This window comes from Camarhynchus parvulus, chromosome 5 (assembly GCF_901933205.1).
Source record: "Camarhynchus parvulus chromosome 5, STF_HiC, whole genome shotgun sequence".
NCBI classification, from domain to species: domain Eukaryota; kingdom Metazoa; phylum Chordata; class Aves; order Passeriformes; family Thraupidae; genus Camarhynchus; species Camarhynchus parvulus.
In genome coordinates this window covers 53,346,607-53,371,709 of record NC_044575.1, presented here as the reverse complement: position 1 = coordinate 53,371,709, position 25,103 = coordinate 53,346,607, and the positions used below count along the sequence as shown (strand labels likewise).

At 45.9% G+C, this 25,103-nt stretch overlaps 1 protein-coding gene across 7 annotated transcripts in view; it reads right to left on the bottom strand.

Annotated features, from left to right (window-relative positions):
- Positions 1-23,043, bottom strand: part of CEP170B (centrosomal protein 170B) — a 58,525-nt gene extending 35,482 nt beyond the window's left edge. For all 7 annotated transcript variants that reach the window (XM_030949192.1, XM_030949194.1, XM_030949196.1 and 4 more), the window contains exons 1-6: positions 22,960-23,043; positions 21,566-21,701; positions 9,212-9,301; positions 6,130-6,208; positions 3,426-3,484; positions 2,033-2,171 (exon numbers count right to left, since the gene is read on the bottom strand). In XM_030949192.1, the coding sequence (XP_030805052.1) occupies positions 2,033-2,171; positions 3,426-3,484; positions 6,130-6,208; positions 9,212-9,301; positions 21,566-21,670 (472 nt within the window). In that variant the 5' untranslated portion in view covers positions 21,671-21,701; positions 22,960-23,043. The remainder of the gene's footprint in view (positions 1-2,032; positions 2,172-3,425; positions 3,485-6,129; positions 6,209-9,211; positions 9,302-21,565; positions 21,702-22,959) is intronic.
- Positions 23,044-25,103: the final 2,060 nt, after the last annotated feature.

Sequence of the window (25,103 nt, the reverse complement as noted above, 5' to 3'; positions counted from 1 at the left end):
CTGCTGCCACTAAGCAAGCCCACTCCCCTTAAGAACACTACACTCTTCTTTTCACTAATCATTTCAAATTGCTGCCACTGCTCCCAGCAGCCGAGCAGAAACAGTGCATGTGTGCAGCTGAGGACAAGGTGAATTAGCCACCTCGCAGATGAGAAAGGGATCCACTGATCATTCTGCTCACGTGATGGAGATGCTTTTGGGAGAGCCAGGGACTGATTTAATGCTCAGGCTCTTGTTTCCACAGGCTTCAGTCCAATCCAGCAAAATACTTCAAACAAAAAGTCCTGATTTCCTCTATAGTTCAGTGGGGTTAGCAGCACTCTACAGATTTTTTTAGCTCTGCCCATCAGTCCCACTGCATGTGACATACTTCAGTGCTGGTCCCCAGCAAGAACACAGAGCCCGTTTTGCCTCAGACCTCTGGTCTGTGCCCACTGAAGATGACAGAAACAAAATGCAGGTCTGCAAATCACAGGCCAGAGAAACGGGTCACCTTGCTGAAGAGTCACTCAACGTCCTGGCTTTGAAGGTGTTCCAAATATCCACTGCTTATGCTATGTAGGTTAAAATCAATGAGAGTGTATTTTGGAAGGTGGCAAGAATAAAAAACTGAGTTGTCATGGAACCAGGCAGTAGCAAACACAAAGTGGTTCCAGTTACTGGCAAAGCTTTCCAAGAGCCTCCTGCCCCTTGAAAAGCAGTGGAGAGCTCTTCCTCTGGTGGGATTCACCTCTTCTCACCCTCACCAGTGTCACACTTACTCATCCACAATTCCATCCCTTTACATTCACACTTTTAAAGCTCAGTCCCAAACACAGCCACACAGACACAGCCAAAGCAACACAAAGAAAGGTTTTCTGGTGCAGAAAATGGGAGTGCTTCCCACACAGCTGGAGACAGCAAGGAGACCAGGGAGGAACATATCCCTGTTTTAGTGCACTGTGCCAGCTTAGGGGGATTTTCATAAGGACAATACATGGGAGATTATGGTCAATCAACCCACTCCAATTAGTTATCATGAAGCCTTACAGATTTACCCAAAGTTGTACTCGTTTCTAGAAAGCTGCCATACCTGTCTCTAGGCAAACTCACCCAAGATGTTTACCTCACTCTTTTACTTGCTCATCCCCCTCCTGCCTGATTCTTCATCCAACAGAGTGGGCAACTCCCCCTGCTAAGCCCTAAAGCTTTCCAATTGCTCTGCCATCCTGAAGCCACAAGACCACCACTGGCAGTCATGTCACCAGTAGGCTTTAAAACCACTTTTGTTCCTCCCATACACCAGCAAGCTCCAGAAAGCCATGAACTGATACCTGACCAGAACTGGGGAGAGACCTGTCAGGACAGCACACACAGGAGGCAGGAATTTGGGTGAAATGGGTGAGAGAAGGCAAGGTCCTGGCAAACCATAATGGGGAACACAGAAGAACCAAGTTTGACAAAGGATCTTTAAAGGCAGGCAGCAGTTGTTAACAAAATGGAGAAGAGAAGGAATTTCTTAAATAGAAAAGGTTTGAAGTTGGGGAACAGCAAACCTGAAGCAAACATCTCCGGTTTGGCAGTCAGCTTCAATCCCACATGTTGACACATTAGGAAATACAGCCATTTAAAACCATCCAGGGCTTTGTGAAAGAAATGGCTTGCTGCTTCTTTGCCTGCCAGCACCATGCCACAGCAGCTATACATTTTCTACTCTGAGTCACCCTCTGTTCAAACACCAGCTCATGATTAGGAAATTAAAAATAAACCAGACAGTTGCCAGAGAACTTACCAAACCTGCTCTGCCCACAGGTTTTCCAGAACACACACAGCGACAAGGCATGTAGGAGCCATCACACCAGCTGAATTTTTTTTTGAGACTGAATCTCCAAAAACCCAGAGCCTGGAATAATCCAGGAGTTCAGGAAGATGATCCTTCCAGAACTGCTCCCAAATGCAACCCACATGGCTCTACTGTCAGAATCATAACCCAGCACAGGGCTCAAGCTGCACTTTGCTCAGAATCCAGATGAACTGGTTCCCAAGCAGGTACCTGTAATTGCTTTCCTCTCTCCTTTCTCCAGCTTTGCTTGTGGGGACTCTGTGTAGACGCTGTGCTCCATGGGCTGCTCCACCCTCTTCATGGCCGGGCCTTTGTAGTTCATCTGCAGTTGGCTGGTGTACTTCTCATGCTGCAGAGACACCAACAGCAGTGAACCCCTCTTCCCCACCAACAGATCACCCAAAACTCCTTCAACAAAAAGCATGCACACCTGAGAAGAAGCTACAGAACAGAAGTACCCCATTTGGAAGCCATTAAGTGACAATTCTAGCACACAAGAAGGTCACTGTGACTTAGCTCTGCAAAACAACTAATTAGAAAATCCTTTAAAAAATAGACTGAGAAGAATCAGAGCTTAGGCCATTCTCCACTCAGGATTCAAATCCTGAAATCCCCTTTGTTCTTAAAGGAACATTATAAATTATTTCAGGGCTCCCATCTGCATTATCTCTGTTTTTCAGCAAAGGCAATTGGAATCTATTTTAATTATATTCTCCAAACCCCCTCCCCAGCTAGGAAAGTGATTCTACCTTAAAACAGGTCCCATAATAACACAGTAAATGGGCTATTTAGAAGCTGGTTTATTACAAGTAAATTAATAAAAGGGTGAACCCATCCAGATCATCCCTGAGTAAGTTCAATGAATCATTTGCCCCATTCTAGCTGTTAAATTTCCTATTCTTGCCAAGTCCTAAACATGGAACCAGGGCTAGGAAGGCAGTATCTGCTAGCCAAGAGCTGATGTATGGCACTGAGAGCCCAGTCCCACAGCTGAACATTACAGCTTTCTTGCCCAGAGGGGGTTGCTTTTCTGCCTTAGATAAGGGGATGCTTGAATATTTCTTACCTGCTACTGAACAATGTTTAAAAAACACCTCACTCCTAAGAGGACTGATTGCTCAGTAAGTAAAAATTGGGAGCTTGAAGGCAAAAATGAGATGATACCCATGAATAAATTAAGCAAACTTCAGCCTGATTGAGGAGGTGTGGTGGAGCTGGCATAAGTCACCATGCTCAGAAAAAGACATCTGTGCTCCACTTCTGGGAAGAAAAAAGTTCTGCTGTGCTTCACCCACAAGTTCATGTGCTGGTTATTCTTTAACATGTTGCAGCTTTAAGTAACCTTTTTTTTCTTGGCAGTCATGAACATATAGAACTTGATCTACATGCTAGCACAGGGATAGGAGATCAGAGTTGAGATAACTGGGAAATGTGTCTCTCTCCTCAAAGGAGGGTTTCATTAAGTCCAAATCCAAGGAGAGCCGCACATTTTGAAACATTTCACTGCCATCAAGAGTATTACAATATTTCAGTCTGCTTGACCATCACTAGAGTACTTAAAAGTTGTTTTTTTTTTAAGTGCACTGCATCCAGCCACTCTTACCTTTAATGCTTCTTCTGGGACTTTGTGTTGAATTTGTTCCAGGACATACATATTCGAATGTACAGAAAATTCATTAAGGAAAATGCAAAGGAATTGAACAGACAAAGAAATTCAACATTTTGTCTCAGAAAGAAAACAGGATCATAAAACCAGAAAGTCTGAAAATACACAGGGTAGTAAAAGTTGATTGTGCTGCAGTCCAGCACGGTCTTTGCTGTGCACAATAACATTTGCTGGGCAGATCCAGGAGAGCTGAGGGGCAGCAGACATGGGGATCCGAGCAGGAGAAGCCTGAAGGAGCACCAACAACTCTGTGCAGGACCTGGGGGAGCACCCAGAGCCCCAGCTCAGCTCACACCCTGATCCTCTCCACCTGGCTGGTGGCTTCAGACAGATCACTGAGCATCCTAGCCAAGATGGGCCAGTCTCACATGCTGGATAAGGGAGCAGCAGAGTTCAGCTCCTTGCCCAAATCCTTGGGACTATGGTGCTCTCTTGCCCTGGCAAGGCCTTTCAGTCACTGCAGTTTTCTAGATGAAAAGTAAATCAGGTCATGAGCTGCTGTGACCTCTTAGGGAGGGAGGCATTCACATGGTTGAGCCCAGGCAATAATCCTCAGCAATGCTGTATTAAAAAAAAAAAAAAAAAAAGAAAAAAGCTGGCATCTGGAATGTCATCATGAACAACCCAATCAGCACAGCAGAAAGCAAAGTGGAGGAAAAAGGAAAGATGGAAAATGTTAGACTAAAAATAAACCCAGTGATACTGGCCTAGCAGGGAAACTCTGCACAGCCAGTAAGTGAAACTGTAAATGGAAAAGAGAAATGCTCTCGTGCAATGGGACACAGTGACTCCAAGACCTCAGGAGATGCTGCCATCCACACCAGGCTGACTGCAGTGTGCACAGAAAGCTCTGCTAAACAGAGTGGCACCAAAACAGCAAAGCAGAGAAAGACCTTATAGCTGCCATAGGTACCGTACATCTTAAAAAGATTACTCTAAAACCTACATTCTTTAAAATTTTCCTGTTGAGGGCATTAAATTCTACAAGTCATAAGTATAATCATTCATTTCACTTGAATATCCATGAAAGGGCTGCAGGACCAAATACTTAAACTCAGCTGCTCATTGCTGAGAATTGTTTTCTGTAAGAAGTTTAAACTGGTATTGCAGCCATTAAAACCCACCCATGCTCCAGGCACTGATTTTTGCCTTTCCAGGACTGGAGTTCACAGCAAGTCTTTTGTGCACTTCCTCACACAGCAAGAGACCAGAACAAACACAAGGAGCTACATTAAAAAACAAACAAACAAACAAACAAAAAACAAACCCCAAAACACTTGCAAAGTCAAGAAAAGTTTCAGCTGACGTTGCTTGTAACAGATTTCAACAGATTTCACATGCACAGCAAGACACCACCTTTAATGACAGGATCCCAGAGGAGAGTGACCAAGACCCAAATTATGATCCATGGCCCAGAAAACTCTTTTCCTGCAGATCCAGGATGGCACACGCAAGTTTAAGCAATCCTGGTGGCAAGTGAGTGCTCTTGCACTGTCACTGCTGAGAGCTGAAGTACCAGATCCCTGGGAGACCAGCAAGGCTAAAGGTTTGGAGTATTTCAAGGGCTAAAGCATGGCCAAGCACAAATGGATTATCATGGGGACAGCAAAAGGCGGAAGAATGTGGCCTTGGGGTCAAGGATGCACAAGAGTTTTCCAGCCAAACATTTTCCCCCACCAAATGGTAAAACTTAGTCTCTGCCCCTATTCTCAGAAATGTCTGGACTGTTTTAATTGACATCTCCCCAGAAAAGAAAAAAAAACAAAACTGGAGAAGACACTTGCTACTTCTAAATTCAGCTTGAGTGGGCAAAGTTTGGCAGATAGAAGAAAGTGAAAAAAAAAGTGAAAAAAATATCAGATTACATGAAAAGACAGCAATAGGAGCCTCTATTTATCACTATTGCTCTTCAGGCTCAGAAAGGCATGTCAGCATCTATTCTTATAGCCAGCCATACTGTCACATCAGGGTAAAAAAGCAAATGGATGAAAGCAAAGGTGTTTTAGCAGACACTGGCAGGATTTGTGGTCTGTAAATAAAGCAATAACTGCAACCTATCTTCCCTTGCTAGAGGTGAAATGTGCTATTGCTAAAGATTTACTCTTGCATTTTATGGCAGAACCAATTTGCCCAGGCAAACTTTAATCAGTACAGAGTCAAGGTCTGGCCACAAGCTCCACAGCTAAATGTTGAAGGCTGAAGATTGTCTGAAAGAAAGCATCTGGGTGAAATAACTAATAAAACAAGGCAAATTGAATGAAAAAAAATAGGAAGATGTTAGTTCATACAAAAATATATGAACTATGTTTGCTCCCAGCTGGTACCAGCTACAGTTGCCACCCAAATAAAAAGAAAAAACCACAACCCTTCCTTCGGAGGAGACTGAAGAGGCACTTCCACAGTACTGCCAGTGCAGAGCCTGATCTAAAGCCCAGGCATCTGAAAAAGCAGGCATCATGATTAATGTGCTCTGAATCAGGTTGATGGTGGAGAAACACAAGCTCATGAGCCATCCAAAAGCTCCAAGAGGTAAAACAAACACCTTACTCAGTAGACACAATTTGCCCTGGTTCCTCTCCATGCAGCCAGCAGCAAAAAACCCCAACAGAGCCTGAGTCCCCATCCTCTCCACAAAGGATATCGTAGCCGAAGCGAATGACATCGTTCAGTTTCAGGGTGATGTACTTCTGGTCAGGAATCCTCACATCATTGACAAACGTCTGCAGGACACAAGCACAGGAATGGGTTTGGACTGAGGGTACCAGGGTGATGGATCTCAGAGGGATGGTGCTCCTGGAGGGCACCCATGGCCATCTGCTGATGGCACTGCACGTACTCAGAGTGTGCCAGCACCAAGGCAGGAGCTAGGAGCTAAGTTCCCTGGAAAAACCAACACCAGCAAGTAGCTCCCATGGGCAAGTCAGAGCACCCCAATTATGCTTCAAAGCAAGGTGCTGTGAAGGGACCTGTAGGGAGATTTCCTTTGCACCAGCTGCAAATGCAATTTTAGTCCCTGACTTGAGCAGGTAAATGAGGCGCCTGAAGTTAGGAACTTCAAATGCTCTTGGTTCTCCTACACCCATCTCAACCAGCAAACGGTTGCAACTCATGCCCTTAATTACTGAGCTAGGAATCAGCTTTCTGCTGGATGCCAAACAAGACTGGTGTCAGCCCCAAGGCCTGATAATTTAACAAGCAAAGCCTATCACAGAGGAAGGGGAAATGAAAATGCACAGAGAAATGGGAAAAAAATTTGAAGCAGCATCACCATGACACCTGAGGCCACACTGTCCGAGATAACCAAACCCCTTGTGCTAAAACTTCACCCACCCCTTTTTCCCATGCTCCAGGCAGTTAACTGAGGCTGAAAGAACTAACATCCTTCTAAAGGTGCAAGACATGTATTTCACAGCTGTGAATAAATGTCTTTGATCTCTGTGCTTCCTGAGGGGACCCACTATGAAAAAATTCTCCCAGACCAACCGAGGATCAAATCAAGCGTGCATGGACATCTTTCATAAATAAAACTCATGTGCCTTTGCAATGACCTGGGCCAAACAAAAATAAGAAGGGGCTGAAGAAACCCCAGAGTGCTGATGGGGATTAGCCTCTCCCACAGCTGGATTTGAGGCAGCCAGACACCAGGAGTTACCCTACTTGGCAAGGTGGGATTCACCCAGCCTCTCAGACCAGGAACCTGCTGCTGGGGCATTGTGCCATTAATGCAAATGCAGCTGAGGAAACAAAATTGAACTAGAAAATGAATTTACATGTTTTCATGACTGCAGCACAGTCTTTTCCTTCTGTCTTCTCACCTCAGCCAAGCAAAACATGCATGATAAGACCTAGTATTAACCACAGAGGAAAAATACATGGTAGAGCAGGAAACTAGAATCTCAGCAGACAACAGCCCCCAGTTTCTTGGCAATTTACAGAAGAGCTGGGAAACAGGCCTGTAATTTCAGAATAAAAACAGTGAAGCTAGTTAAAAGGCAAAGAATTCCAATTTGCATTGAAGTTTTTAATATTTAAAAAACCCACAACAGTTGCATCTGGAACAGGAATAATTGTTTGCTGAATTTTCTCCAAAAAAGTCTGAAAGAACCCCTTTTGATAGTTACCTATTTGTCCATGTTTACTGAGATAAAGTAACTTCACTAAAATTCTTAATCTGGATAGAAATGCTACACTTAAAAACAAAAACCTCTGAATAGAGACAGCAGAATTACCTGAACACTATAATAAAACAATATAAAACACTTTGACAATTAATATGAACCAGATTATCCAGCAAAGCCATAAATGCATTCCTGACTACTCAAATACAAAATAAAAAGAAATTCTGAAAACGGATTTGAAATCAAGGTGCTCAAAAGTGATTTCTTTAGTTTCAGGGGGGAAAACAATTTTTTTTGACAATTTTCAAATAAAGGTATGTTTCTTGCATGCAAAATTTTGTTTGGCCACAACAGTCTTTTTCAACAGAAGTGTTTGATCAGCTGCAGAAACAGGCACTGCTGTAACTCTTTTTTACTCCACTGCCTCTCTACGTATAAGTCTACTATTAAAATGATGTAAGTACTTATGCTTTAGCATGTGAAGATAGAAAATAATTAGTGGTGCAAGTCTTCCCTCCCTTGCTAGCAGAATCTTTAGCTGCTATTTTGCCATCATGAGTTAAATACCATCGCTTTTGAACCAGGGATCCAGCTAGAGTCCAGACCAGTTACTGGAAATATTCCCATTTCAGCAGGGCTCTGTGCCTTCAGCTATTAGGCTGAGAAGGATTAGCACTCATTCTTGCTGTGTTCAGATGCCAGAGGAGGCAGAATGGTTGAGGGCTGCTTTAGCCACTGTTTTTGTACAAGTTTCTGGGCTCATCTTGTGGTTTTGTGGCTGTGATGGTGGAGGGCTTCTATGTCCAAAACAATGAAACAATGGCTGCAGTAAAACCCCCACTGGGAAGACAATTATGTGAATCTAGCTTAGGCCTGCTCCAGCAGAGGAACAGCTCCACTTGTATGAAGAAACTACCAAAACAGAGGCATGCTATGACATTTGGACATTTTTAACAATGGTGTATTTAAATATCACAGAATTCAGGTGTCTAACACCACTGCATCAGTTGAACCAGAGCAAGGGTTAAAATCAGTCAGGCTCACTTCCTTCTTCTGTGCTCACAGTATTCCTCGGTCTTCATGCAAACCAGGCTCAAGGCAGGCAAAAAAGCAATTTTTATTATTAAAAAAAAAAACAGGTGGTTTTAAGTAGTTTCTCCCCAATGAAATTAAATGTCTCACCACCTCATAAATCACTCCATGCACTGACAATGAAACCACCAAAAGATCACCCTGCTCATGCTGAACAGCTGCTCCAGAATTTCTACCAGTTTACAGTTAACATCCCCAACATAAAACTGAATTTATTTCCTCCCCTTTTGCAAGAGGCTTTATAATTTTGTGAGCCCTGAAGCATTCTGCAAGGACACCAGCAGAGAGGGAAAAAGCAATACAATATTCACCAAAGCTTTCTCCTCCCAAGATGAGATGCTACACGACCTCCACCTCAGGCCTTGCAAATAATGATGCATGTTTGGCTTAACTCGTGCCAACAGCTGCAGTGACCCAAAAGGGTCTGAGAGCAGGATTCAGCCAGCACATGAGTGCTTGCAGACTCAGCACAGCACCAGGCCACCCCTGCCAGCTGGGAGGTTTGGTACTTACCCCGTTTAAGCTGCCGAGATCCTTCACCCAGTGCTCGTCCTTGTCCTTGTCATAGTTGATGACGGCGTGCTGCTTATCCACACTGCGGGACTGGCAATGGAAGCACAAAATGAGCATCAGGCACAGGGACACTGGTCACCAGAGCAACACTGAGACATTAAACTGCCTTCATGGGGGTAGGGGGACAGCAGGGAGGATTAAATAACTATTTACTGCTATAAATAATGGAAGGATAAGCAGTAAATGCTTCCATGGTTGTTTGCAGAGTTTGAAGACAATATGCTGTTTTCATGGAGAAGGGAAAAGAAAAAGTTTTTAAAAAATCGTTGAAGGCTGTCAAGACTATGCCACAATTTCAATAAATTATATCAATACACACTGAACAAAATCAGTCAAATTGAAAGCCTGGGGGCCAGGATTTGAGCCAGCATGAGCTAGAAGATCTCCATTTTTCAACTGCTGAGGCCAATGGCCTCAACACTAGGGATGCTCCTATTTGGAATCATTTCTTCCTATTTTTCAAAGAGAAAAAAAATCATTTTCTTGAGTTACAAACCAAATTTGTTCCCAAAATTTTATACTGTTCCCAGGATTATGTCCTGGAATGGATTTAGATTTTAGGATGTGTTCCAAGCTAGAGAGACGTTAGTAAACCTGGAATGAGAAAGAAAGCAACTCCAAGAAAGTTTAAATTATAAACTGGATTTGTGTACACTGAACTTAACAGTGCTCTGTTGCCACTGGCTTTGTCACAATGCACAAGTAATGCACCTTATCTTCAAAACAGAGTGACACTTGAGCAGGCATCATGTCAGACTTCTGAAAGAAGTGCTAGGACAAGATCTATGAATAATTTTGAAATATGGTGTGTTACAGCTATAAAGACACCAGACTGTCTGTTTTTAGACCTGCTGCCTCTCATAACTTGAATGCTTGCTGCAGTTGACCTCAGGCAGACACTGGAAGCAGTCACCCCATCAGCACGTACACACAGCACTGAGACCTCCCTGGTACCTCAGGCCAGGGGAGGGGAGAGCAGGGAGACCAGCCAGGCTCCAAATCAGCTAATCCTCATCCTCCTGGGCACCAACCAACAAGTTCTTGCTGCAAGTCTTTTCCTTTTGCCAAGTACAGACACATAGACACACTGGTTTCCACAGCACCGCTCTCAGCAAGCCATTATCTGGCTTCTTGCAAGCATGCAGAGGCAAGGATTGTTTCAGGCAATTCCTTGGTGAAAACAAAAGAGGCTTTTTTCACACAAACTGCTACTATTTGCAGGAATTTCTTCTGCCCTGCCAATGTCAAGCACATGGGAAGTATCACAACACCTGAGAAATGCATCTCCTTCCCCTGCAGAGCACCCATCAGCCCAGGACACACATCCTCCAGAATAACCCTGAAGTACCAATATGAAGCAAGCACATACTTGGCCAGAATATGCAGGGGGACAGAATATAAAAAAATAAAGATAGTGTAGAAAGTAATCTCACCCCTAAGGAGTTGCAGCTGGGCCAATTATCAAAGATTATGAACAGGCCTGACTTTTAACAGGCCACAGCTGTAACCAATGAGAAGAAGAGTGCTACAAAAGAGTGGAATGGCTGGTTGGTTGAGAAGGGAACTGGAGCCAGTTTGGTACTTTGTGAAGAAGAAGAGTCAGTGCTCTGAGGAGTTGCCCATGAGAAGTACCAAGAAGGTATGAAACTTTTGTGATAAGGAGACAACAGTATGGAACCCCTGCAATAAGATGACAACAAGATTACCCCTCCACCTTGCAATGTCCCTCACACTATTCATGACATGTCACCCCAAGCAGAGGCAGTGAGGACAGGGGCAAGTGATCCCCTGCCTCCAGCTTCCTCACTAATACAGTTTTCCACATGCTGCAGGACTTCCAAGGAAGCACTTCTGGCTTTGCTGCCCAACTGATGCTGCTTGGACAGCAATCACCCCCCAAAGATGCAAACACAGGTGGGACAGGCAGAGACAATGTGGCTGGGGACACCCCACCTGTGCCTCCTGCTATGCTGAGCACTAAACAGGAGAAGCAACACAGAGCAAAGCCCTCCTGGGGGGGCACACACAAACCCCTCACCCCCATGCCATCCCCACACTTGGTGTTTGACCCCTGACCTCAAGGCAGGGCAAACATTTGCAGTGAAGTTACTGCTTCTCTCTCCTACTATCCACACCAGGTGCAGCTCCTGAGTCCATTTTCAGTGACCCAAGTGGCTGTGGCAGGTGTGAGCAGTGCAAGGTGAGGATGGTCCAGGTAAGCACAGCTGAGGGACACTGCCCATGCCCTGCACCTCAGCATATGGCCCTGAGGACAGGAGTGTCTCCAGCCTCAGGTACCACAGCAGCTGATCCACAAGCTGGGGTTGTTCCTGATCTGCCACATGGTGCCTCACAACCTTTGGAGGGATGTGAGCCCAGAGCCTGTCCCCACAACAATCTGGATGTTTGAGCACTGCTCTGGACAGGGCTCCTGGAGGGATCACCACACCTCACCTACACAGCAGAGGGGAATGACCATCCCTCTCCCTGTCCATGGGAATTTATGTGCTGTGCTTCATGGCACTGGAGTCAAAGACAACCACGCACAGGCAACCATGCAAAGCCTGCCCAGCACAGACGTGATCTGTCATCCCTGTGATTCCCCCTGCTACTCAAAATTGTGGATGCCACTGTTCCCAATGAGATACAAGGGAATGCTGATAAACTGCTGCAGCAGTGTTTGCTTTAGCTTTTTACAGCACATCATGGAGGCTCATTTAAAGATTAACAGATTCTAGAGGCAGAGCAAAGCATTTAGCTCCTTTCCAACAGCAGAAAGGTTTCCAGCCCAAAAAGTTAACCCAGACAAAAAATTGGGGCAGATCTGGTATCTGATTTTAAATGGATCACAGGTCACTTAAAAAGAAGTTTATTTCTGGGAACCAGCTGTCTCAGAAAAATTCAATTTGCCCTGCATCTGACCCTGATGTAACTGAGCACAGCCCTTGGTCTGCTGTGTTCTACAACAGCTGACTTCAGCCACTCAGGGGTCCCCAGTCAGATGGGGGTCATCTCAGGGAAACAGACATGTCTTCCTGCAACATGATATTCCCCTCCATAAATGGAGAAAGAGGTCACCAAAGGAACCAATTTATGCCACCCTGTTTTCCAAGGAAGTTTCAGCTGCGTCCAAGAAAGCCCATGGCAAAAAGAGTCAAAACAACATGCAAAATCTGACCCACCGTCTTCATCCAACCTCTCAGCATCTCTTTAAGAGCACATCAGGAACAAGGCAAACTGTTATGCAGACTGCACTTCTGTGAAATTTCATGCTTTTGTGGAGAAGAGAGGAATTTTCTTAGTTTTGTTTACGTTAAGCCAGCAAACATCACAGGAACTGGCGGCAGGAGTTCCTAGGGGCCTGTCTCCAAGGAAACTCAACTTAAAGTAACTAAAATCACACCTTATTTATTTTGATGCAGACTTGCCAAAGGTCACTCTTACTTGAGAACTGAGGTGTGGTTTATTTCAACATCAGTCACATTTAACATAAACTGCTCTTGTGCGCAGTGCCAGCAGCAACCCAGCGGCTGACGGTGCTTTTGTCTCTTGCAGAGAGGAGCAGGCTCCCTCAATCCCACTGCCCAAGAGGAGACAAACCAGTTTCCATGCTGGCAACAGCTGAGAGCCCAGGGACAGTCACTTCAGCCCAGCAGGCCAGTGGTTTCTAAGGAGTGACCTGCTGAATCACAGAAAGTGATTTAAGAAGCCTGAGTCAACACATTACAGAGCTGCCCATGGGTGCAGAGCTCCCAGCCATCTGCAACTTCACTGGAAAGATTTTAGGCATCTATAAATTGAAAACCTGCAATTAAGTTGACTGAATCACTAACATAAGAGGACTTCTAGCCTAAATGCACACATGTACCAAATACTGAGTCTTGCTTAATGATCAGCCACGACCTCCACAACCAAAGGCAAGACTGGTCCGTCAGGAGTAGACACAGGGGTCCAAAAAAAAAAACCAAAAACAACAGAATTTCCAATAAAGTGCTACTAAGAAACCTCAATTACCTATATCCAGATGTCAAAAGCAAAAAATAACCAGTACATCCTTGCAGTTAATCTGTTTCACCAGAAAAGCACTTGTGATGGGGAGAGCAGCAGTCCTGAGCTATGGGTAAGAGATCCAAACAACCAAACCAGAGCTGGAGCACCTCAGGGGAGGTTGAGAAGGGGAAAAGAAGGAAGGGAGGTAAGCAGTGGTGATCTTCAGGCAAGAAACAAGGCTACAGTCCAAGAGACTGGAAATGAAGGAAGCACATAGCATTCTCACCATGTCCCAACACTGGACCTGTTATCAAATGAAAACAACTCTCAGGAAAACACGTGTGCTTTTCTGATTAAGAATATTTACACTTCTCTGCAGGGAAAACATGGGCACTGATTTGTTACTACACTCAGCCCTCATCCAGGGCTGGAATTTCCAGACATTCAAATCACTTCCTAATATAAGGTTGTGTTGCTTTTCTGTCATACTACCTACCATGCATCATGTTTTAAATACCTAGTAGACAAAATGCACACACAGCATATAACTGAGGATGGAGGTACTTTATACATAGCTCTTCTTTCTTCCACAGTCATGTTAAGCAGATGGTACAAAACACAGGAATGGTACCTGGGGGTCTGCCAGTCTCACAGTGGTACCAACACCTTGGATCACCAGTTTCCAATCAGCCATGCAACCAGGCAGCTCACTTTGATTCTCAAAACTGCATACATCATCAAAACAGCAAAATCAGCTTCAAAAGCTTGCAGGAATCTCCACAGAGGCACAAATCACACTGTGGCTACGTGTGCTGCACACACCCTACAGCTTTGTGTTTGGGGAGGGGTCTGATCCAGAGAACAGGGATCTTGGGATGGAAGCATCAGCTGCAGAGATGCCAAGCAAAATCCACAAGGCAAAAAGACCTGCTTAGGAAGGCAGGAGGAGAAATACAGCCAGACAGCCTGTGTTTCCCCACAGGGCCAGGGAGCAGACACAGCTCAGCTGTCTGTGCAGATACAGATGCTACTTTTTTTCTCAGGAGAATTACCATGGGTGAAAACCTACCGGTTGGGGCTGAGATTTGGACCTCAGCCCTGCCAGTGCCGCGAGGCATCGTGGCACTGGAGATAAAATAAACAAACATGAGCAGTTTCCCTGTTCCTCACTGCAGTCTGCTGTGCACTTCTGGCACAAAATAACTGCAGCGTTCTGGTGGCAGCATGCAATAAAACAGTTACTCAAATACTTTCCATAGTGAACAGGTTACATTTCTGCCAATACTGTGCTCTGCACAAGCGTCCCAGTAAGGAAATACAAACCTCTGCTGGTGTCCCACTTTAGAATGGAGACAGACAAAACCAAATTAAAAACAAAACAAAACAAAACCCCAAAACAAACAAGCAAACAAACAAAAAACAAAACAAAAACCCCCAACAACAACAACAAAAAAACTCCCAACAAAACAACAACAATAACAACAAAAACCCGTTTCCAGGCATTCTGGCCTAAAATGTGAATTTTGCTCCTCAAAAGTAAACATATGCTGGATAACATTTAATGACAGATGTGAACACCTCTTTCAGGAGGGGTACTGGGTCACAGATGGGTCCTCCTCTTTCACCACAAAGCATCTCACAGCGTTGTGTGCATTGGCCCCTCCAGTACTTTTCCAGAATATCAGTGAATGCTCCATCCTGCCCCAGGCTGGTTGCAAGTGTGTCACCCCTGTGGCAGCCTGATGGCTCCCAGGGGCAGGTGCTGCCAGCTTCTAATGACTCTGCCTAAGCAGACAAATCTCTTCAGCAAGTGCAGCCACCTCATCCTGGGGCTGGACTCTCTTTACAGCTCCCAGGCTGCAGAGGCTCCTGCCCTCAGCTCTGCTGCAGCCAAGATCATGGGCTTTGCAGGCCTGTGGCTGAACCAGGGCCTGAGTATTCAAGCGAAAAATAAGGCACTGAACAAAAGAGAGAAATCCCCCAGGAAAATGAAACTGTAATCCCCACAGCTTGGCAAAGGGATTTGGAGGCTGGCACGGTTCCCATAAAAACTTAACCCGTTATTTTGGGGTAAAATGGGTTTTTGCTCACTGGCTCCCCATTCCCAAAGTAAAGTGGTTCAAGTGACCCAGGGTCAGATCCTGACCTCAGGTAGGGAGCACACTGCCCACAGATGCACTGGCTTTTCCTTTGTTTTACATGGCCACCCAGGAGGAATGGAAAAGCATCATTTTAGGTGGGACACAAGCCTGAATTTTTATAGTGCAGCTGAGCTGCTACGGCCTGGATCAGGATCTCATACAAGGAAGATATATCTCCCTTTTTTCTCTGCCCACTCCAGAGAGGGACAAACCCTCTCTTGGCAATCCAGGCTTCCAGCACCTTGCCAGGTGCATGAAGCCCTCTCAACCCTAATAAACACCTGCCCTCAGTGCCACCATCACCTCTCTCCCTACCCTGCCTCCAGCGATGAACTCCCCTCCCAGGTCTGCCAGTCTTGATATGCCTCCAGCCTCCTACACCCAAGTGCCATCAGGCATCACAACCTCCTCCCATCAACGGCACATTAACAGAACACAATGGGACAAGGAAGAGCCAAAACAACAACTCTAGGCCTGGAAATACAGGATGTGCATCCTTCCTCCCACAACTGCTGTCCCAGCACCTGGAAACACTACCTGTCAAAAAGCAGCACCTTCCCAAGGCTAGACCCATTCCCTTCTGTAATACACTTCCTTTGTAACACCTAATGAATTACTCTTGGCAATTCCCAACACCCAGGGACTAACTCAGGTGCTTGTTCATACCCTCTGGATAACTGCAGTCAAATAGCACAGGTGGGGCATCTCCCCATCCTGACTACAGCCTCCCACCCTACACTGCCATGGGGAAGGAGGTCCAGACACAACAACCAGCAGAGACTCCTCATGGCTTCTTCTGGGAGCTCCCAGTGCTGGAAATACATGAGCAATGGAGGGATACAACTTCTGCATTGTAGTGAATCCACCTAGAAGGACCAGGAAAAAGATCATCTACCAAGTTCTCACCATCTGCTTCTTCCCAGCATAACACTGTAGACAACCACACCTATTCACACTTATTTATGTATGCACTTACTAAACTACACAGGAGAGACATGGTATTATCAAGTACGGCCCAGGGAAGGCAGGATACATCAGGTCAATGAAACCTTAATTTGACCAGATGTCACACACAGGCAGGGTTCATCTTTGCACTCTATTATTTGTGGAGCACGCCGTGCACCCTGCATACCAGACACAGAACAGATCCTGCGGGGAAAAATACCCGGGAACGGCACAATAACAGATTGCATCTTCATGCCTGTGTACACAGGGGCAGAGGCACGATTACACAGACAGCCTTCACACTAGTGTGTTCTAACTGCTCTGCAGTTATAAACACTTGACTTAGCAGCCTTAAGAATACTCCTTCAGTGCCCAGAATGCTTGTAATTCCCTGTCTTTTTAACAAAGCAAGCTAAAAAGATGGAAACGCAGTATTGTTACCTTTGTGTGATTCACCACAATGAACTTGTGTGTCCAGCTCACAAGGCCCTACCACTTGAACTGACTAATTGGTATCATAAGCAGCACTGGTCCCATCTGGACCAGTGACAGATGCTTGGCTAGGAGCTTTCACAGCTCTCTTCTGACACCAGAATAATAAATAGCAAGTCTTGACCCATGTCAGGCCTAAGGGCGATGCTGCTCAGCAGCCACATCCTGTAATGCCCGTTTTGCCCACACTGAGAGGCTTCTGCCCTATGTGCACCACCCTCTCCACTTCTCCAGGTCCTGCTGCTCCTCCTCTCACTCTGCACAAACAGAATCCTCACTTGTACTTGTTGTACTTCCTCACTTGGCCAAATCTTCATCACTTGGTGAAGCTCTATAGAGTAGAAATCCAACCACTACATGCAAAGATCTGACCTGTAGCTTCCTGAAACACAGGTGAAGAGGTTGAACAAGCATTCTAGAAGTATCATTGCACTCTTGGCTTCTTCTTGCCCTTTCCTTGACAGCTGCTTTGACCACTGAGTCGGGATGCCAGGTTAGGTGTACCCTGATCTAATCCAGCACAGCTGCTGTTACATCCACACCCCAGCCCAGTGGATACCTGCACCCAGTTCCTCTTTACCCAACCTGTGACACTTCTCCACTCCATCCCCTGGCCAACCTCACTCCCAGATGGAATTACTTAAGGCAATACTATCAAATAAGTCCCTGCTGACCACATTCAAACTCCAGATTTTATTTAAAGGTTTGGAACTTAGTCAAAGCCGCTCGGTGTGGGCAAAAAAACCAAAACCCACCACTTCCAACCTAGTCATTCACTCTTGAAAATCTTCACTGACCCAGCTCTACTACAATGCCAGAACTTCAAAGAACAGGCTAAATATACTTTTAAATAATTGACCTGAAGAAAACAGCATTTTTCTCAGAGTTGCTCACAGCAAAGACCAAAGAAGGGAGATAAATTACTGCATCCAGAACACACTGCATAAAACAGATGCCTGGAAAATAAACTCTTATCCCAAACAGCTACAAAGTTTAGCAGAGTTATAAGCAATTGCAAACAGTGTCTCCTGATAGGAAATGTCAGGCTGTCTCAAAGACATACAGGATAAAGGCATAAAACAGAAAGCACCATGCTGCCTGCACCTACTCCTGCTGTAACTCACACTCGTGTACAAACTCACGAGCCCAGAGCATCACTCTGAAGGGAAATAATCACAGGAGCATTGGTTAAACATTTCTATTCCCCAAATTTTCCACTAAACACCACTCTCAAACAAAAACAGGGAAATCATGACACTGTTTTCCATTCTGTAAATATTTACATTTAGCAAAAATGCAAAAAACTGTTTTGTTTACGTGCAGCGGGGAATGTTTTAATGGTTAAGTGAAATTTTTGAGTTTGCAAAATGTTTGTCCCCTGAGTACCCATCACATTAAGCAAGTTATCAAAGCTGATAAAAATGGCAGCTGCATTTCCCAAAAGAAGGATGTTAGGGGGAGGGAAAAATTATTTTCTTCAGGATGGTCCCCAAATTCTTTTATTTTTGATTTTTAAAAAGTAGATCTTTTCAGAGCATTACTTCCTACCACCCCCAAGTTTCACATGAAAAACCCACACCAGTGCAAGTTAGTGAAGGCCCAGATTTCCACACTCCTGCAGTTTGTTGACTGTTACCTGAAGGAAGCAGCAGGGCTGTTGAAGAAATCAAGCATTTTTCTTAGAAAAAGGGCAGAATTGAGTTCTTGGCTCTGGCAGCAACACTGGATGCCAAGCTACAGCTCCACTTCACAGCATTTTCACCCATGCATTAATATTCAAACCCAGTGTAAATCTCGCGTTTACTTGTACTAGAAGCTTTAGAGAGCTGCAAAAACATTTAAAATATTTCTAATCCTCTTAGTAGGTATAGAAGATATCAAGGTAGATTATGTTTCTCCACTATCAGACCTACTTTAAGATTAAAGACTTTGGGTTTCTTCACCTCTTTGTTAATCAGAAAGTAAATCCACTACTTGTATTATGAAATAAGAAAACCAGACAAAACTAAAGCTTAATTGCTTGGTGACAAATCCATCCTTTTTTGCTGTTCAGAGATCTGATACCTTGAAACAGCACATTCCAAGAAAATATCAATAGACAATACTCTCCTAAAACAGTAAAATGAGAAAGGCAAGACTGCAGGTGTCCAGGACAAGAATTATCTCTGTGTTGTATGTTTGAGCACCGTGTTACATGTGGTCTCAACAGGAAACCACAAACCATATCACAATGAAATCAATAAGCAGTAACAGCCTTAGAGATGAAAAAACACTGACCATGTCACCCAGTCACTGCCAGTCTGCTCCCAGCTGTGCACTTCAAAGGATTAAATGCCAATATCTTGAAATATATATGGAAAATATCCATGCAGTGAATATACAGTTTCAGTGTCAGTACCACAGAAATACTACAAGGTGCAAACAACTGCCACAAGAGCTCTGTCCATCTGCTCTGATAACTGCCCTGCTTCTTAAGCTTCCCTCAAGACAAATGATTGTGCCAGTCTGCACAATGATTTTGTGACATGGACAGTCACAGTAGGGAAAAAGTCTATTTTTAGATCTCATCCTCCATCTGCTCACATACAATTCTGCTTGGATTTGAAATCTCTCTGCTCACAGTTTCTCTTCTGCACTCAGTCTCACTATAAACATCTCATTTGGAGCCTCAGGTAGCTCTGGAAAACATCTTCATAAGCAAATGGCTAGGAAAAGAATGTGCTGTGCTGTTCAAAACAAGACCTTACATGTGAGCCTAGAAAAAGCTTTATTACTGGAGATAGCAGACCAGTATGTTTATAAAGAATATCACATGTAGCTCACCCCATGAACACAAGCTGCTGGCTTTTATAGACAATCCAGAGCCTTCACTCTGGATTGAAATAATTGAAACCTCTTTTAATACCACCCACCACCTATGAGCCTCCAAATACAACCATTTCATAGATATTCCTGGCTCCTCCAAGAATCTCAATTCATTTACCTTGTAGGAAAGTGCACGGCAAATGAAGACCCTTCACAAGGCTGGGTACTCCACAAGCAACACTGACAAGCCAGCACAGGCTTGCAAAGAAGCATGAAATACTCTGGTTGGTATGGAGTGGCTCACAATCCATGACATCCAGTTAACCCCATAAACAACCAGAGAAACAAGCTGGGCATTTTAAGCATAACAGGTATTTGGGTACTTTTATTTTAGGGTGCACAGCTTGAGACATGACTGTCAGAGTACTGAAAGCTGACAGTAAGAAAAATGCACAACAACCCTCAAGTTTCTTCATAAGATACTAAGATGGGCAGCCTAAAACTCAGACCATTTCTGGAAACCGGGGCCACTATTTCACTATGTGTTTTCTCCCTCCAAGTCATGAGAGAAGATGCCAATCAGGTTTCTGAGCAGCCAAATGCAGATGTACAGCAAATATTAGGACATTTTTAATGTCTCACCTTTACATGCCTCAGCAGCCAGACATGTAGAAACATGAAATAAGAGATAGTGTGATTCATGGGGGAACCCAAACAAATGATCTGCTGTGGAACAGGAGTCCCAACTCTACCACTGCAACACAGCTGTGCCACCCGCTGCCAGCATGCAGAGCAGGACAAACACTGCAAGCTCTCCTCTTGTGGACACTGACATTTTATTACAGCTAGACAGCACCTTGTCCTTCAACTACACCTTGTACAAGAACTTCTACCTCTCTAAACAGGCCTCCTACTAACATATCATACAAAATCCCTGCAGCAACTACAAACACAGCCTCCTACATCAGCACAGCATTTAGGACATACCTGTGATCAGGTCAGCAGTGGAAATTATGAGGAGGGAGTCTCTATTGTGCAGGCAGCTTCCTAATTTTGCCACCAACAGGAACATTTGCCACCTTCACAAAGGGGCAAAAGGGGGATGGGCAGGTGCAATAGAACATTTTTTGTGCACTTAAGTACTCATAGCATGGATTTAGCAGAATCACTAATTTAGTTCTGAGCTTCTACAAATTCCTGAGCTAAACTGCTCCTGTCAAAAGCTCTTTGCAAGATTCCAGCCCCATTTGTCTGGAGTGACATCTACTACATTATGCTGTCAAACATCAGACCACAGTCAACACTTCAGACATGCTGGATTAGGTCCAGCAGAGACACATGCTGGTATGGAAAGTACTAACAGAAGCTGAAAGTTTGCCCAAGTAACACAATTACTTTGGGAAGAGGTCACCAGCCTACTCAGCCTACCAAAATAGACTTCCTCTGCTAAACATCAGCATTTTCTACCATGATAAAAACACCTGAGAAATACCAGCATAAATAATTTAATCAAACCTAAAGGGAAAAACAGGTAAACAAAAAACTCTGCCTGCATTCAAATCACATGTAAACAGCACATGTGTTAAAAGCTAAAAAAAACCAGCAGCATAATCACAGATCAGGACAGAATGGAATGTCTTTGTTTACTGCTTCTAGTAGCATCAAGACAGTTAATCTATTTGATTAATCTCCCACCACTACAGATCCTATCCATCTGATGACATGGCAATTTGAAAACCTCACTTGTGCTGTCACAAACATGAAGTCTTCAGGGGAAACACAGATTCAGGATAAAAACAGGAAGTTCCTTTTAAAAGGTGTCACTTGAAAGCATCAAACATCTCTACAGATCCTCAGCATTACATACACATCTACTGCATCTTCAGAAGAAATAATTACAAAAAAAAAAAAGCCATGTTACCTGGAGCATCAGTTCACAGTCATCTCTCCCAACAAATATCATCTCCCGAGGGAGCCGATGGCGAATGCCAGTGCTGCTCACCAAGAACCACGAAGTCACGCTCATTTTGGCGCTTGGCACTTAACCTTTATACATCCTAAACACAAAAAAACCCACAAGACACAGTTAGCTATTAATGAAGTGTGCAAGTACAAGAGCATGTAGCCACCGTTCCCAAATTTCCCTCTACCATGGGACCCAATGTTGCCTCATGCACTTGTGTTCTTATCTTAAATCTCTGGTGACAACAAGCAGTTGTGAAGTGTCTGCCAGGACCTGCTGCCCATGTGTACGAGCTCTGCAGCCCTGGAAATATTCCCATGGCAAAGTAAGACTAAGGATCTGCAGAAAGGATTGTTTAAAAAATTGAAGCATCCAACTGAATCCAATGAATGAAATTATGAAATACGGTGGAGGGGAAAAAAGAGAAAACCACAAAGATCTCCTTTCCAGAATATTTCCAGAACATTTTCCAGAACCACTACCACAGCGCTACACGGCTTGAGCCTCCCCCATCACCAGAGATGTGGACCAGCACATCAGTGAGATGACATAACGTGGCTCCTCTAACCTTTCCCACTGCATTCCCAGGAGCGCTTACACCAGCGCTAGGAGGGAGGAGACCAACCTCCCCATTGCTCATCCCACTTCCACACTGATGTAAGTTGGGAGCCCACAAATCCTTCCTTCCTTCCTTCCTCCCCCGCTGCACGGCCGGTCCGAACACCGAACCTGTCTGCGACCCCAGGTCAGGAAGCCCAGGCTGCGATTGATTCCCAGCGGGGCTCGGTGCCCAGCGGGCGGAGGGGCGGCAGCGGTGCCCGGCGTGCGGCACTCACCGGGCGCTCTCCCGGCCACACCTGTTTGTTGTCGCTGCTACAGCCCGGCTGCGGGCAGCCTGCTTCTGCGGCCTCTCCCACAACATCCCATTTTCGCCTGCCTGGCTGAAGGAAGGAGGATTCACGGCACACACCAGGCTCTCGCCTTCCCCTCACCCACCTCCCGGGCTCCCAGCTGCATTCCTAAGCGCACCGGGGGAAGGAGATCTCCATTTTCCCCGGGCTGCACGGCGCTCCCCGGCCCGACCGCCGCCTCAGCGGCCTCGGGCGCGCAGGTGGGGATGAGTGCCCTCCGTGGGGGCCGGGCACAGCCCGCACGGCCCCCGCCGCCTCCCCGCCGCCTCCCCGCCGCCCCGGGAGCCGCCGCTCCGCGCTGCCGCGCCCGTGTCACGACATACGAGCGGCCCCACACACCGCGGCCCCGACAAAGCGCCCGGGAAGGGGAGCCGGGAGCCGCCGGCACAGCCCTTTGTGTGCCGGCCCCGCGGCCCCCGGCCCCCCGCCCGCCCGTCCTACCTGCTGCGGCCCTCGGCGCGGTGGCAGCCGGGCACCGCGCCCCGCCAGCCGGCTCTGCCTGCCCCGCGGGCCGCTCCCGGCGCCCGCCCCGCTCCGCCCCCGCGCCGCAGGTTCCCGACGTCAGGAGGCGGCTCCAGCCCTGCCGGGCCCGGCCGGGGGAGGCGGCGGTGCCGTGGCGGGTCCCGCACCCGGCTCGAGAGGCACCTGGGCGGCAGGTGCTGGCCTGACTTTGGGTCGTGTCATCGCTGCAGGGACACAACCGTGGCGTGGGTTGGGTTGGAAGGGGCCCTAAAGGTCACCTACCTTAAAGGTCATCTACTTTAAAGGTCATTACCCTGCCACCATGGGCAGGGATGCCGACCCAAAGGTGTATCCAGCCTGGTGTTGAGCACCGCCAGGGATGGGGCATCCACAGCTTCTCCAGGAAGCCTGTGGCAGTGCCGTGCCCTGCTTCAGCATCCCTCACTCTCAGAGGGGCTCAGTGAATGCCAGCAGAGCCTCTGGCGCCTCTCTAACCAGGGCAGCCATCCTTGACCTGGGAAGGTCCAACATGCAAGCTTGATGCCATGGGACTGGAGATGCTGCCTCTGCGAGACACCGGGACCAACACCAGCCTCTTCTCCCATTCAAGTCCCAGCACCAGCTGCTTCTCCAGCCCAAATCCCAGCACAGCCTCTCCAGCCACCCAAGTGAGCCTCAGCACCAGTCTCTCCCGCTCTCCAGCAGGCTGCAGGTTGGCATCCATCTCCACATATCCTCCTTGTCCTCTTGCAGGGCAGTACCTAAATGCAGTTGGCAGGACTGAGTTAATCTTGAGCATCTAACCAGGGAATAAGAGCCTAAAATGGGTGCTGTGAAAGGACATGCCGTTTTATGAGTTCTTTTCAGTTGTAGGTAACTTGAAAATTCTGAAGAACAGTAAGTGCAGCAAGCGATGACAACTTTTTCTCCCTTTGTGGGAAGCATTGAATATCATGGCAAAGCTTTTTCAAGAGAGCCCCAGCTCCTGCAGATGTCAGTGGAGCTGCAAAGAGCAGCAGCTGAACACTGGTTCTCTGGCTCCAGCTGACACAGGCTGCTAAGGGAAGACTATAGGAAGACCCCAAGTTCATAGTGATGTTTCCCCAGGCTCATATTCCAGCTGGAAAGACAGCTTTGCTTTTATACACTGTACAGTTGGGTTTGAGTATTGTTTCTCAGTCACCTGCAAGAACTTTTCTTGGTCTATTCAGTGTTGTGTACATTGGAATTTTGGCTCAGGATGTAATCTTAATAAAGTCTGATGGCATGGAAACCACAGGTCTGGCACACCACTTACAGGGGGTGACCCTTTAGCCACATCACTTTGTGGGCTTACTCCTGATTTATACTTTTGCTGAAAGGATGAGGAGCCAGGAAGGGCAAAGTGACCTGGAGCAGGACTGTAGGGAGGGAAGGAAAACAGCATTTCTTCCTTTTCCTCCTCTTTCTGAAGAGCAGTAGGACTTTGTTATTATTTAATTAATGGTATTATTGCCTTCTTTAAATCAACATTTGACTTCTCTCTTGGCAGATACATCATGCCCCAGAGTGATTTCAGGGTATCATTATCTTCAAAGTCTTGGAAGCTGGCTGAGCTGCAGCATCTGTGTTTTATTGAAGTGCTCTTGGTCTCTGCTTGGAGCAGAGCACCACACCCTTGCAGCATGCCATGTCCCTCAGACACCAGGCAGGAGGATGGAGGGAGCAGCTGCCACTTCCAGGGCACTTTGAAGGCTTTTATATCGAGTGCTGCCATGAAGTTATAGAAATCCTTTATAAATAAAAATGGGTTTCTGCCCTATTTTGCCGGCTCATCCTGTCATTGAATCATTTTTTATTATTGATTTAACTGACCTATAGCTTAAGCTTTTATATATATTATTCGCTTGTTTCTGAACTACGTCTATTTACTGGAGAGGCTGCTCTATGAACTGATCTGTAGAGCATCTCTAAACTCCTCAAAGGAAGTAGGATAATTTACTTCTTTATACAAGCCTGCCATCTAGGCAAATCTTTGTTACAAGTTGCTATAAAAAGGTTAGTGTTTGCTTTAGTCTCTCTTTAAGCCCAGTTTTACCATGCATTTATCCATGAGTATTTATTTGAGCAGTCAGTCAGTACTT